The sequence below is a fragment of the Rattus norvegicus genome, chromosome 6 (assembly GCF_021556685.1).
Source record: "Rattus norvegicus strain SHRSP/BbbUtx chromosome 6, alternate assembly SHRSP_T2T, whole genome shotgun sequence".
In the NCBI taxonomy this organism is placed as follows: Eukaryota; Metazoa; Chordata; class Mammalia; order Rodentia; family Muridae; genus Rattus; species Rattus norvegicus.
In genome coordinates, this window is record NC_141539.1 from 96,783,585 (window position 1) to 96,798,480 (window position 14,896).

Sequence of the window (14,896 nt, forward strand, 5' to 3'; positions counted from 1 at the left end):
ACACTTTGTTCTTACTAAATTAGAGATACAGGACAGGTACCCATCATCTCCCTTGTGAATCCTGTCCCTTTCTTGAGCACATAGCAGGGCTTTACTCTGGGTCGCCTTTCCCTGTAGGTAGATAGCACCATCTGGAAGAGGATGGGGGCCCCTGTATTTGTTCACTTACAACCAAGTTATGTGGGGTAATGGGATGGCTTCCTGTGATGTTCTCCTCTGCATCTAGACATGGGCTACGGAGACAGCACCCAGCTCCCCCACCACACCTGTTGCCTCCTGGCCTGACAACGTGAAGATTGCTTATGCCTCAGCTCCCACCACTGGAAGAGACTTGGAACATCGAGTTTGGATGGAAGCCAAGAGAGAGCAGTTATTCTCCGCTGCCACACACACAGCAGCTCCCCTTGTACTCCAGATCATTAACTCCTAAGCAGGTTCCTGTGGCAGCGCTGGTATAGGTCAGTGTGCCAGTTGCAGAGGCTGGACTCCCTGACTGTGCTGTGGGTTCCTCTGTCTGTGCCATAGAGCGCTTAAAGGCAGGGTTATGAGGGAACAGCATTCAAAGTGTGACTTCCGGGCACATTGAAGTACACGTGCATACCTCATTTCCATTCCTAAACTTTTGCAGACCACTGGTGTGGAATTTCACCAGGCATTAGAACAAATTGTCATTGTAACCCGTAGAACCCAGGATATGTTCGGGTGGGAAATATGAGCAAATAGTCTTAGTGACAGTTGTAGCTTTGCAGAAAGGGACACCACTGTGTTTTATGTCTGAGAAGCCACAAGTATCTGGCAATTCTGCTTATCACCCTGATGAATCCCAAGGCACCTGCAGCATATGAGACATGTCTGATAAGTTCACACCCTCTCATGGTATCCTCAATACTGTATACAATATTAATACTTAATACTGTAGGTGAATGGCCAGCAAACAAAGTCAAGTGTAAGGGGTGGGGAGAGTGTATCTTGATTGCCAATACCGAGTAACCGGAGATAGAAGCCTGAAGCACTTGGAGAAGGATCAGTAAAGATGAACGGTCTCGATAAGAAATAGAGAGGAAATTGATTGGCAGTACCTGACGTGAGTGTTGGGGGAAATTGGCATACGTAACCATCTCTAACCTATGAGCTTTTCCAGTCTCAGTAATCTAGTAGTCAGATTTACAGGGGATACTCCATGCTTTCACCCGGCCTCTCCCCTAACCATCTCTAACCTATGAGCTTTTCCAGTCTCAGTAATCTAGTAGTCAGATTTACAGGGGATACTCCTTGCTTTTCACTCTCCCTGGTTCTCTACAGACTCTTGGTGGCCCCCACATTCCAAGAGAGACTGCTCAAAGCCTGCCTGACTCAGGAGCTCCAGGAAGTAGATGCATGAATGACATCAATGCAAGGAAGTGGCCCCTTAGGAAGATAAAGGACAAGGAAAGTTCTTTCCTGTGTGTGTTTCTTTTGTTTTGCCCAGCGGTCAGGCACACCTGCTGCTGAGTTCTCTCTCTGGAAGGTAGGAAGAGGTCTTATGTTTCCCTGTGAATTAGGTTTTGTCACTTCTAATTAAGGGTTCCCAGAATTCCTCCCTCTACCAGAGCCTAGTGATTTGGGAAACTTGTTCTGGATCACGGAAGGGAATGCACGGAAGGATTCCACAAGTTACAGTTCAACACACCCTGCCCTTCTGCACATTACAGAACCTGTGACTTGTGCAGGCTTACCATCTGCCCTGCAGAGAAGGAAAGGTGTTTTGTTTCCTCCATTTGTACGATGTGCTTCTCCATTTACCCACATAGAGCTAATAATGACAAAGTGATATCTTCCAACAGGGGCTTTTTATATCTCTATACCCCCACCCCCAAATGCCATCATCAATTCAGTAGTATGCTAGGGAGCCACCCATGAAGGGGGTTCTTCCCAGGACACTCCCTCCCTGAGGGAGATATGCCTCTATATGCACACCATTGCCCAGATTTGCCTCGTAATTTAATTACTGTTTCCAAAGGGCCCTCTCCTTTTTGTGTACGTTAAGCTTTATACTGCAAATCATAAAACACTGTTTTCCCAGGAGCAGCTTAAAGAATACCAGAGCCTGCCTGACAGCCTCTTGAAAGCTGGCCTAGTAGCATTAAGTCTGGTACCAAGATGTGGAGCTGAAAAGGCCAGAGACACCTCTCCCTGGACTTCCAGGCTGCATAGGGTTCAATGCCTGAGCATGTTAACCTCCAACCAGACCATGTTCTACCTGGGTCTGTGGCACTACATGGTGACATATGGGTCAAAAGTGACTTTCACAAGCTTACTGAAACCATTTGTTCTGTATTATTGCCCACATTAGTGTCATAGAGGAATACAGACCTGCATCACTTCTGAAAGTACTGTTCCCACGATGTTTCTTTTTCTTTGTCATGAAAATGAGAGGGGATTGTCATCCAGAATTAAGTTCAGATGCTGAACTTGTACCTGTGCAGCCTTCCAGGTTTCAGCTGAATTCCATGCGCTGCAGTGCTTTGCCAAAGAAATGACCTGTGAAAGTAAATGAAGCTAATGTCTCAGTCTGGGAAATACACTGTAAATCTCGACTCCTGGGTTTAGGTGAGGATTGGAGCTGTTTTGTTAGCTCTGCCAGCCGGAAATGTTCCCCATTGAATTCAGCAGCTAGAGACTCATGAGCCTCTGCTTAGAGCAGTCAGCTGGGGCTTGTTCAGGAACCCGGAGAGGGCAGGGCATGAGCTGTTTGAGAAATACAGGCATCTTGCTTTGTGTTGTTGCTCCACAGTGACCAGACCTCTTGAGGGGGAAGAGGGGTCTTATTGCTGTTCTAGTTGGCTAAAAAGTAATAGCAGTGTGACTTTCTCATGAGGCTTACCAGAGTAAATAAAGGTCAGGATGTATAGAAAAGATCAGTGTAACATCACATGCTGTCATGGAAGAAACTTCAAAGCTTTCTTCCCAGTGGGCTTCAAGTAGGATTCCAGTTAGTTTGAACTTAGAAGAGGTGTTCATAAACAGTGGAGCTTATTGAAAACATGGGGTTAGCTACTTGGGATTATTGGTAACTATTGGAGAGAATTGATATGCAATAGGTATTGTTGTTGATAGCAGTTGTGGGGAGGGTGTGTGTGTGTGTGTGAGTCTGTGTGTGTGTGTGTGTGTGTGTGTGTGTGTGTGTGTGTGTATGTGTGCGCGCACGTGCACATGTGAGCAGCCTGACATGGATGCTAAGAACCAAACTCTGATCCTCTGAAATAGCAGGAAACCCTCTTAACCACTGAGCTGTCTCTCCAGCTGAGCTGGTGCTCATCTCTGAACCTCTCAGCCCTCAGCTTTAGGAAAACAAGTGGATGATCCACTAGGGGCCCATGTCTCACATCCATGGCTCCTGATGAGGAAAGAACAGAGCTTGCTCATTTCTGTATAGACTTACCCTTGTTCAGGACAGAACTCTGTACTCCTGAGTAAAAGAACAGAAAGATGGAGGATGAATTTCATCTGAGATTTAATTCAGTATTACAGATCATTCATGTGGTAAAGGGGGATTCTGACCTGGAGGTGTAGCTCAATGGTGGGGAGCTTGCCAAGCGTGTGCAAGGCCCAGGTTCAACCCTTAGCGTCTAAAGATATCGAGGAATTCTGCTTGACTGCTCAGGTCCCAGATTCAGCAATATAATGTTAATGTTTTTGCAGGGCTTGGCTGTCTGCACAGACTTTTGACTTTAAAAACTAGATCAGAGGATCTAGTACATCAACTGTGTATTACTGTAGCCAGCATTGGCTCCAGACCATACTGTGAGAAGCTGTATTCTGGGGCAGCCGTCTCCTCCCCCCTCCTCCCCCCCTCCCCCTCCTCCTCCTCTTCCCTTCCTCCTCTTCCTCTTCTTCCCCCCCTCCTCCTCCTCTTCCTCTTCCTCCTCCCCCTCCTCCTCCTCCTCTTCCTCTTCCTCCTCCCCCTCCTCCTCCCCTCCTCCTCTTCCTCCTCTTCCTCCCCCCTTCTCCTCCTCCTTCCCTCCTCCTCCCCTCCTCCTCTTCCTCTTCCTCCTCCTTCTTCTTTTTTATTTTTTTGTTCAGAAGCTCCAAACCCACTGAGCACATGGCTGTATTGGATGCCTCGTTCTGGAAGGCTTACATCTTCTGAATATGTGGAGGATAAAGTCCTAGGAGAGGATAGAGAACCAAGGACTCCTCCAGTGAACATGATGGTCTTACATGAGAGGCTGACACATGGCAGACATGGCAACAGACACTGATAGAAGTGAAGTGGCTGGTGGAGGGGATACTCTCCATCAAGAATCCTGGGCAAGTCTGAGCCTTTGATAATTTGGGCATAGGAGCCTGCAGCAGAGTATTAGTCAAGCACAGCGGCTTTCATGTTTCACCCTCACAGGCTATGTCTTTTTTAACCAGGAACCCTGCTGAATTGCAGTTAAGTGCGGGAGATGCTTAACATCTCCTCTTAGTGTCCCAAATGTTCTCCAGCCTCCCTTTTGCTCTGGTTCACAATATTGATTGAGGGATTGTTAAAAACTTGATAGAATATCAAAGGATTTCACCCACTGAAGTGCAAATTGTGTCTGATACAGTGGATTGCTGCCCTCTTGACTTTGTGAATTTCATCTTCATATATATATGGTCTTTGTATTCTGTTTTGAACTGGCAAATATCAACTCCCTCACATACTAATGAGCTCAGTAAAACCTTTGATAGCAGTTCATGCTGACATTTTATTCAGATTTATGTGAGGTCTTTAAGACTGTTTTATTTGGGAGTACAGGACAAGTTAGCCAGAGGCTCTGTGGGAAGATGAGAACGTTATCTGGGCTCTACTGGACTTTTCTACTAGATACCAGAGAAGGGAAGGGGTGAGGTTCTAGGGTCTGAAGAAGTGTTCTTATGAGCCTAGAAGACATCCCTTTGGTGTATTAAGAGGCATTTTGTACAGAAGAGCAGAGAAAGCAGAAGCCAGAAAAACATTCCACCACTGCTCACACTTCTCATGGTGTCTTGTCCAAGATTTAGCCGTGGCAGTTGTCACCCATGCTTGATTCTGCTAACATAAGATTTCTGTTTTAGAGACAAAGCATCTTCATTCTCAAAATAAACCACTTGCGTGTGTAGTATATGGCCTCTTTTGTTTCAAAAAAAAAAAAAAACCTGATAAAACATAGGCCATTGTGTTCTCTACTTTATACACAGTCTTTCTTTTTTAGTACCAAATGTTGTTACTGGGACTGTCAGGAGTGCAGGGGCCTGTTCTGTTTCCTCTTGGAGAGATTCTGATCAGAAATCTTCTTAGAGACTGCTCTGAGTGGTCCATTGTTGATATAAATATGTGAGAAGAGCCCTTCCATGGAAATAGATCTGTGGGAGTCCTCTCTGCAAACAATGGGCGAGCAAGTCAGAAGGCCTTATGGAAAGCATGTGATTAACTTATGACTGAGGAAGATAAACAGTGCTATGCAGCCAATAGAGAAGATTCAGTGTGGACGTACAGTCACTTACTCAAATTGTTTAAATACCTGCTGGGTCATTATTCCTGGGAAAGATTAGGCTTTCTCCAGGCTGTTCCCAAGAGGCAAGAGTAAGGCCAGCAAATGCCTCAAGTTACAGATAGATATCTGTGGGTTCAGCTCATTTGAGTGCTGTTTCCAAAAGATGGCATGATTCTGATCCCCTTCTTATAGTGATCAGTCACCTTTTATTAACTTTACAAGGGGACACAATGAGAGGAACTCCATTAGGGTGTCTTTAGGGTCAAAGACCACCCAAATAATTCTATGGGCTTTCCTTAAAAGCATGCAGACATTTTATAGCATTCTGAAAGTCGTCTTCACAAGTCATCCTGGTTCTTTTCAGAAGAATGACTGGTGTTCTGAGGCTGAGGAGGTGCTGGCTTCCTGGCAGATGGCAAAGCCACTGTTCTGTAATCATCCTGTGTATGGGTCCAACCGGATTTTGGTAACAGATGTACTTGATGTGTAATTGTGGCAGTGGTCAAAAAATATAACAGGGCTGGGAATAACAGTGATATGAGTATCTTGTAACATGACAGTGGAGAGATTATTTCCTGAAGTTGACTGTCTGCCCTTGGCAAGCTTCATATAGAGTATACATTTTGTTCATGGCTAGGAGTTGAAGGCAGGTATTGTAAGGACCAAAGGAAGCAACTGTCCAGGGAGCTCAGCTTTGGGAACCTCTTAGTCATCTTCTCAACAAGAAGAGCAAATAGAAAGAATTGGGGGTATGTATAAGAGCGTAAAAGAGCTAATGATGCTACACTATGTTCCAGCTTGGGTTTATTTTTCTATAAAATGTGTTTTATTTTTTGTAATTGTAATTAAACTATAATTATATCATTTCCTCCCTCCAGCTCTTCTATCCTCCCCCATTATTCTTTCTCAAATTGATGGCCTCTTTTCTTTGATTATTGTGGTTACAAATAAATACATACATATGTACATGTGTATACATACACACATATATACATACATGCATATTGCATAAATATATAAGTACAACCCACTATGAGTGTATGTATGTATGTATGTATGTATGTATGTATGTATGATTTCAGGACTGACAACTTGATACTGGCTAACCAGTTATGAGATTCATCCCTTGTGGTTTGAATAAGAATGGCCCCCTTGGGGGCTGGGGATTTAGCTCAGTGGTAGAGCGCTTACCTAGGAAGCGCAAGGCCCTGGGTTCGGTCCCCAGCTCCGAAAAAAAAAAGAACCAAAAAAAAAAAAAAAAAAAAAGAATGGCCCCCTTGGCTCGTATATTTGGATGGTTTCCAGTGATGGCTATTCAGAAAGCATTAGAAAGTGTGGTCTTGTTGGGGGAGGTATAGCCCTGGAGGAGGGCTTTGTGGTCTGAAAAGCTCACACCAAGTCCAGTGTGGTTCTCTTTGTGGATAAGATGTAAGCCCTCAGCTACTCTCCAGCACCACTCCTACTTGCTTATTGCCAAGATGGTCAGGGACTGACTAACCCCTGAAACTGTAAGCAAGCCCCCAGTTAAATGCTTTCATTTATACATTGTGTCTCTTCACAGCAATAGACAACTAAGAAACTCCTAGAAAAACTCAACCCCCTTGTCTCAGCAGTCATCAGTTGCCAGGAGTTCTCTGTCTAAGGATAGGGTATGATGAGACTTCTACCCACCCTGGTGCCATAGCTCTTGGTATTTGCATTGTTCAGATCTTTTTCAGGCAGCCATATTGTTGTAGTATCATGCATTCAGCCTCCCTGTCATTTCTTGGAAACACAATCTCATAGCAGATGTCCTGGTCCTCTAGCTCTTGCAGCCTTTCTTTCCATGGCCCTTTTCTAAGATGTTCTATGAGTCTTCAGTGCCAGAAGCTCCAATTATACCATTTGTAAAAGTTGGATGGAACTTTTTCAGAGAATGATGAGTTTGGCATGGGAGTAGACTGTATATGCATGTAGATAATGCTTCTCTAGAAACATTGACAGGTTCCAAACACTTCCTGAGTCAATCCTAACTTCGGCCGATATTGCAGAGGTAAAGCAGTGTTAGGGAGAGGAGAAAGCATGGAATGTAATTGGTGACCATGTTAGGATTTTGATGTGCTTCAGCCCTCTTGAAAGCTGTGTTAGTCCCAGCCAGCACAGATGTCGACAAGTGTGCCACCTCTGTCAACTTAGCTGTTTTTGTAAAGAAGCCATTACTGACCGTGGCAGTTCCCGTGTGTTTCTGTTTCTGTTATGGCTGCTTTCCTCTCACACAAGGCAGAGGAGCAGCAGTGACCATGTCCTGTACATAGCCTGAGAGACACCTGTTGGCCTTTTAGAGCAGTTTGCTGACCCTTTGCTGCTGATTGGCCCACATGCTGGTGTGTTCTGAGAAGGTGCCACTGAGACTCGTCTTAAGGTGGAAGAGACAGGCTGCAAAGTCACCTCGTGCACCCCTGTTTCCATCTGCTCACTGGACCTGCTCTCAGCACTGCCACCAACTCGTCATTCACTTGAGTTTTCTCAGACTCCTGGATCATGGAGACAGACTTATACAATCCATCTGTCCTTTCTGCCCAGTTTTCTCTTAAAAATTCTAGACACAAGATGGGTTACTTAGCATCCACTATATTCATTAGTCTGTAGAACAAGGTTCATGAAATTAGAAATAATGACAATTTCATGCAAGAAGGTGGCTATTCATTAAATGAGGCATTGTCTTAATCCTTTGCTTCTAGTGGCATTGCCTTTACACAGGAATAAACTGTTTTTTTCAGTCACCTTTCCTGCACAATGGAAGCCATTGGGGTAAATTTACTTCACCTACTCTGACACATCCCTTGGTTGCAGTTCTTGATTACACTTTAACCTATTTCCTCCCTCATTGACACAATCATAGCATTGCACATGGTAAGGTGTTTCAGCCACTCTAGACAGGGGAAAGTGTCTTCTTTCCTTAACATATATTATCTAAGAACCTTCTGGGTTTTTGGCGGTTAACTTGCAGAGTCGTGCCCTTTAATTGGCTGAATAAACGTTGCTTCAGCCTGTGCTTAGTGTTATGGGGAACAACCGTAGACCATGCCATTCACAACTGATTATCCTTTTGCAAAGCTTATTCTGGGCCTTAGTGAGAACATCTTATAGAAAATTCTAATATATAGCACTTGTATTTTATCATTTGTGATTCAATCTTCCTGAAGGATCCTATAATAATTTCAAAGAAATTTACATATACTTAATTTTGTGATTCTACTTTGAATTCTATTTACAGATATAAAAAACTTCAGCTGCCACGAAAGGAATGTGTTCATGCCTCTTCCTCTCCGTATATCTGTCCCCCTTTAATTGTTTGCTATAAAGTGAGGCAATGAAAACTTTTGTATCACATACCCACGTAATTGTTACTGTACAGTATAGACTACATTTCTGAAAGTATATTTAACTCAATTTCAAAGGCTAGTAGACTTCTCTGTTTGAATGGTTAATGCCAAAATATACTCGATTGATCCTTTGTTGTTCAGTCTCGTAATAAGGGCTAAGAACGGCTCCAGTTAGACAGTGTCCTGATGATCCTCACAGCTCACATTTACTGAACTTGTTCTGTGTGCACTTTTTCCAGAGTTCCGGTTTGTATTGGATTTGTGGTTTTAGGGCCTCACAATAACACTATTGAGAGGCAGTCATGCGAAAGCAAAGCCCTGCAGCAAGCCTCGGGGATGGCTGTCTCACCTCCATGTCTAGAACACAGTCAAGGTGGAGGTGCTAGTGAAGGACAAGTCTAAGATGCAAATTTGTGCTTATCCCAGAGTGAGTGAAGCTAAGCAGCAATGCCAAACGACTCTCCGTGCAAAGTGATGTTGAGAAAAACAAAGTTACTTCTGCATTTTAAAATGAATGGAGGAAGATTCCTCGACACTGACCTGAGATTTGAATGAAAATGTACCATTTGGAGATGACACGAGCTTAGAAAGGACATCTTCACCTCCTAAAGTATCTAGATTTATAGTCCTTTCAGGCTGGAGGTAAAGGCAGAGTGTCAGAGGCGAGCTATGTCCAGTAGGAAACCTCTGCCATTAGTATCCTGCTATCTCTCTTTGAAGGCTTCCTAATGAAACAGGACAGTAATGACAAGACAGCACAGACTTGGGTGGCTACTGAGTGACAGTTGGACTGACTGTTGACAATGAGTAGTTCTGCCACTGAATCACTGGACAGTGCTAATTTCTTATTAGCACTTATTATTAATGTCAAGTTATTGATGTTAGAAGTTGAGGTTTGGCATTAGGTACAGTAGAGGTTGCACCCCCATGATGTCTCACTGTCACTCTTAGAGCTTTTAGTGACGTCAGAAACATTCTGACCTCTCCTAGTGTTCAGAAAAGGAAAATAGCCCCCGGTATATTCACACTCACCCACACTGAGTCAGCTGAGCCAATAAAAAGGAAGTCTAGAATTCCATCTTCAGGTGGCCTTCCCATCACTCCATCTCTCGAAAAATAAGTGGCAGATGTAAATATTCCCCAAATCAAACAAAAACCAGAGAATTTAATAAATTCAGACACTTGTTTGTGGTCTAATTATTTAGCAGAACTTCTAAAGATAATTTCCATTAATGAAAGTGTTTCGGGTTCTATTTTCATTCTACTACTACATTAAATACCATGACACAGTACAGTCATTTCAATTTAGACTACAGTCATCAATGAGGGTAGTTGAGACAAGAACTCAAGAAGGAGCTTGGATGCCTGCTCACTGTCCACAGAGCATTACCTCTGACCAAGTAACACATTCCACAGCCAAAGAGGCAGTATGGGTCTGCAGTGCCTGAGATTCTCCACGACCATGAATAAATTTTAATAAATAAAAGGCTTTATTAAGTGCTGGCTAGGACTGTGGCTACTGGCCAAGGCCATACCCGAGACTGGAGCTGCCCATCAGAGTATGGTGCTGAATTATATAATTTAGTAGCTTATAAAGAAAAAGCCCACGAGAGTACATACTTCCTGTCTACGTGTAATCAAGCACACATCTTGTGCAATTGAGGGCAACCAAGCTTCTGTACAGAAGCAAAAGGACAAGGTTTGTTATCTTACATGAACATCAGCCCCCAGCATTTCAGGACATTAGCTGCCCCTGGGCAAGTGGGGCTTACAGGTTAGAAGCACTTTTGATCTATAGATCTCTTAAGCACAGTAATTTAAACCTAAAATACAGTGCTAGACATCACACAGAGGCACAGCAGGAAACAGAAGAAGTCTGCCTGAAGGCTTATTCTCAGCTGGTTTCCTTGTACAGCCTAGGACCACATGCCCAGAAAATATGCTGCCCACAGTGGCCTGAGTCATCCTCAGTCAGTTAACAAGCAAGGCAGTCCCCCAAAGATGCCCCACAGGCCAGTTTGATCTAGGGAATTCCTCAACTGAGATTCTATGGTGATTATCCCCAGATTGTGTCCAGTTGACCGTTAAAGCTAACTAGGACACAAAAGAAGATCTTAACATGAATTGTCCCTTCTTTGGGTAGACTAAAATGAACATTTAATATGAATCCAGGATTTGTATTTACTTAGGGGAACTTCACAGTGTCACGAACTGTGATCAATAACCTGTCTTGAGGGCTATTTTGTCTTTTAAATAGATCTTGCTGCAATGCCCAGGTTAGTTTCAAACTCCCCATCCTCTTGCTTCAGTTTCCCGTGTGCTAGGATTATAAATGTGAGCTGCCATACCTCACTACATCTTAAAAGAGGAACATCTTGAGAGGAAAAAAACCTCTCTTTTTCACAGACAATAATAAGTTAATATTGTCGCTTAGAGAAATGTCACGGGATTGGAGAAGGGAAAAGGGAGAGAGAGGCTTAGCTGAGTAATTGGGGGAGGTGCTCCTCTGCAGTCCCAGTGTCCAGAGCCATGGGGTTAGAAGCTAAGACCACCTGTATTTGTGAATGATGATGGAAGAGACAGGCTAGAGAGAAGCTTTTCAGACACTCTCTGTGCACAGGTAAGTATACATTAGGCACAAGGAGGGACTACGGAGTTCCTCAAAAAGTGCATAGAGAGCCAAATAGAGGTGACATGGAGTGAGACATCAGACCGTAGAACCAGCATTCAGAAATGTCACATGTGGTAGAAGTTGCAATAAAGTTTTGGGAAAGGTGACATTTGTTTGTCTGCTGCTGTATCCTGGTTCTCCTACAGTGAAATGGCTAAGAATGAAAGGCAGCCTTGCGTTTGTCGTCCATGGCTCATGAGGCGCTTCATGTCTAAGCTTAGGAGAGAATGTGCCCTGATCCTCTCCCAGTACCCTTTCCATGCCCTTCAGTACTGTGGCTTGGTCTTTCCTTGTCCCCTTTCTTCTTTGGTCAGAACAATGTGCTAACATTTACTATGAATCGGGAAGCAGACTGAAGGAGGAGACAGTGTTTAGAACAAGGTCTGGTACCTGATGAGCTGTGGCAGTGCTCAGTATTGCTGTGGGTTCCAGTACACGAGGTGTATCTACAGTCTTGATGTCTTACCTGCTTCTTCCCTAGAAGGAACCAGAACTGAGACAGCTGGCCCAGAGGATAATGTCAGAGGCACAGGACGCACACTTTCCCTTTAGCAAGGACACACGTGCTGTCAGGAAGAGCGCACGACTTAGAAGTGTCTTCCCCTTGGCATGTCTCAGGGTCCAGGCTATGTTTAGAATGTTCACTCTTTTTTTCCCTCCAGCTCCCACCAGGAGAGTTGGTTTGTTTCTTTCTGACTTCTCAGTGAGAACTAGAGACTTTAGCATTCACTCACACGGGAGCACAGACTCAGACTTGCATTCCATCTGGCTACCACTGCATCCTTCTGTGTAAAGGACCAGGACTGCACAGGCAGTTGGAGATGCATTGCCAAAGGGAAGAGCTCCAAGAATCCCCCTGCCTCCTACTCCCAGAGCAGTATCAACCAGTACGTTCATACACGTGGTGTGTATAATTTTCTCAGTACCGAGACATCAGAAGTGAAAAGGGTCTCGTTTGACTACAGTGTCTACTCTTAACTGTTAGTTTTATTCAGACATTTCAAAAGTGCAAAGTGTTCCTTCTATGTACTAGTCTCCAGTTTCTAAAATAATCTGTTTTGTATCCAGGACTATGGAGCTTTCAACAGACAGGCTTTTGTGGAACTTTGGACATAGGACTTGATTTTGTTTGCTTTGGAAGTTTGCCCTGATTTGGGGAGAATGGAAAGAGCTGGCACCTTCTATTTCATTTTATAGGTTCAGATACCATTGAATATCACTGAAGGTTTTGGCTTGTTAAATACATTGGTAACAGCAGGGTTTTGCTAATTTTAATGCTTCTTTTAAGAGGAAAGCTAGGTTCAGCATTTATACTGCCACTCTAGCTCTTTTATTTACATTTTAAATTATAACCAAGAGCCGTTCTTAAAACTCATCAGGCTTTCTGAATGTTTTTAAATCACAAGAGTGTAATCCTGCCCCACTTCAAAGCCACTGCTGTACCCGTGGCCCTCCTCATCCAGCTCTGCGTCCCCTGCTGCCCACTCGGGTGGCCCTGTAAACAGCCATTTTCCTTCTTTTTATAACTACTTGAAAATAGTTTTGAACTATATTTCTTTTATGATGCCTAAGTAGACCCACTTGGAAGTGGAAGCCTAGAGACAGGGTAGGCGTGTGCGTAACACTGGCTCATAGCTATAATCTCAGTGCTGGGAAACCAAGTCACTCTGCAGTTGCTTCTATAGTTGAGGCCAGTCTGGGTTACGGAAAGATGGAGAAAGGGAGGGATTTTTAGAGATAAGGTCTAAGCCTAAAACTAAAAGTTCCTCCTAGAAATCACTCTTCCGAGGACGTGTGTGTGTGTGTGTGTGCGCGCGCGCGCATGCATGCATGTGCATGTATGGGCTGCTGAGACTAACTGAAGCCAGCAATGACTCCTTGAGCATCATACAGCCGTGTGTGACCCCGGCAGCGTCTTCTCCTAGGATAACCCATTCTATCAGGATGCTCCCGGGGTGCAAAGATGGAAACCTACTGAAATGCTGTCCCACAGCCCTGTGTAAGTGAGTGTCTCTCAGCACAGCAGAGATCCTGGAAACCAAGCACGCCGTGCGTCTGTGCAGCAGAGACTACAGCTGACAGGTGCTGTGGGAGGTGAGGTTGAGCCATGTCAGCGAGCTCCACCCACACATGGCCCAGCTGTTTTGGCTCCAGGTCAGCCTGGGTTGTGGGACACATCTAGCTGAGGTGGTTTTGGGTTTCAGTTCTTTTTAGCAGAGACACACTCTATTCTCTAACAAAGCTCCTGAGCGAGCTCAGCAGGAGAACTGCCTGGGACTGACCTGTGTCCTCTGATTACCTCCATCCAGAGTCAATAACCTACTTTCAGCCACATCAAATGAAATCCTACTTCACAATGTTTAATGTCTGCTGGAATCTGAATAACTGATGGGAAAAACCTAGTCACCAGATGGTCATGCCTCTGGTCACTATTAAGGCCAGCCTCCTTCACTCTTGGGTCACATATAGCTGTGTCACATCCTTCTCAGTATCATTATGTCCCTAAAGGAAGTACGTTACTCCCTGGTGTGAACTCAGTTCCCATGTACACTCCCTCCCTCAGTGGCTAGAATGTGTCTTTTTGTCACATGTGAAACTTTAGCTCGTCTTTACCCCATACCCCCTTATGTGGATTGGGAAGACCATCCTACTCAAGTAGATGACCCAATACTTTAAAAAAGCGTCTCCTGTATTCTAGTGACTTTGCAGACCGCCATCCTGATCCCATCAGCTGTGTTGCCCTGCATGGGCCTCTGGCAACATATTACCTTTTTATTTTTTTCTTACTTTGTTTTGTTCTTTTCTTTATTGTAGGACCAGGAAGAAAACAAGGGAGCAACAAGTTGGCCCGAGTTCTACATTGATCAGCTCAATTCCATGGCTGCTGTAAGTATAAATTACATTCTGAGACAGTCTAAAAGAGAGTGCAGAGTACACAGTTGCACAACAAGCTTGATTGAGTAAGACCTTCTGAATGCTGTTACCTTTCCAATTCCATTCCAAACACTCAGTGTTTGAGGTGTTGGGGACGAGGAGCTGGACTGTTGCCTAGCGAAGTGACTTTTCTAGAGTGTTTTAAATAGAATCTACACACACTAAAGCATGCTTGATTTTAATGTTATAAGAGGAAATGTCATTTGAAATGTGGCTCGTACTCAAGTTGAACTCGCCTTGGCTGTGACTGATATATCGGGAGCTTTGCAACACTCCTGTGGACGGTAGGATTGTCCAACAGTAGTGTGGCTGAACTGTCCCTTCATTGTGTTCACACCCATCTCCTTCTCTCTGGGAACTTAGTTCCTTCCTGGCCTCTTGATTTCATGGGTTCATATGGAGAATCATAAAGTGACTTGATGAAATGATGTAATAATCAGGAT

General features: G+C 44.2%; 1 protein-coding gene across 10 annotated transcripts in view; it reads left to right on the forward strand.

Annotated features, from left to right (window-relative positions):
- The window catches only part of Daam1 (dishevelled associated activator of morphogenesis 1), a 160,577-nt gene that overhangs the window by 93,830 nt on the left and 51,851 nt on the right, over positions 1-14,896 (forward strand). For all 10 annotated transcript variants that reach the window (XM_087553227.1, XM_087553229.1, NM_001433961.1 and 7 more), the window contains one exon: positions 14,334-14,405. In XM_087553227.1, coding sequence (XP_087409353.1) covers positions 14,334-14,405 — 72 coding nt within the window. The remainder of the gene's footprint in view (positions 1-14,333; positions 14,406-14,896) is intronic.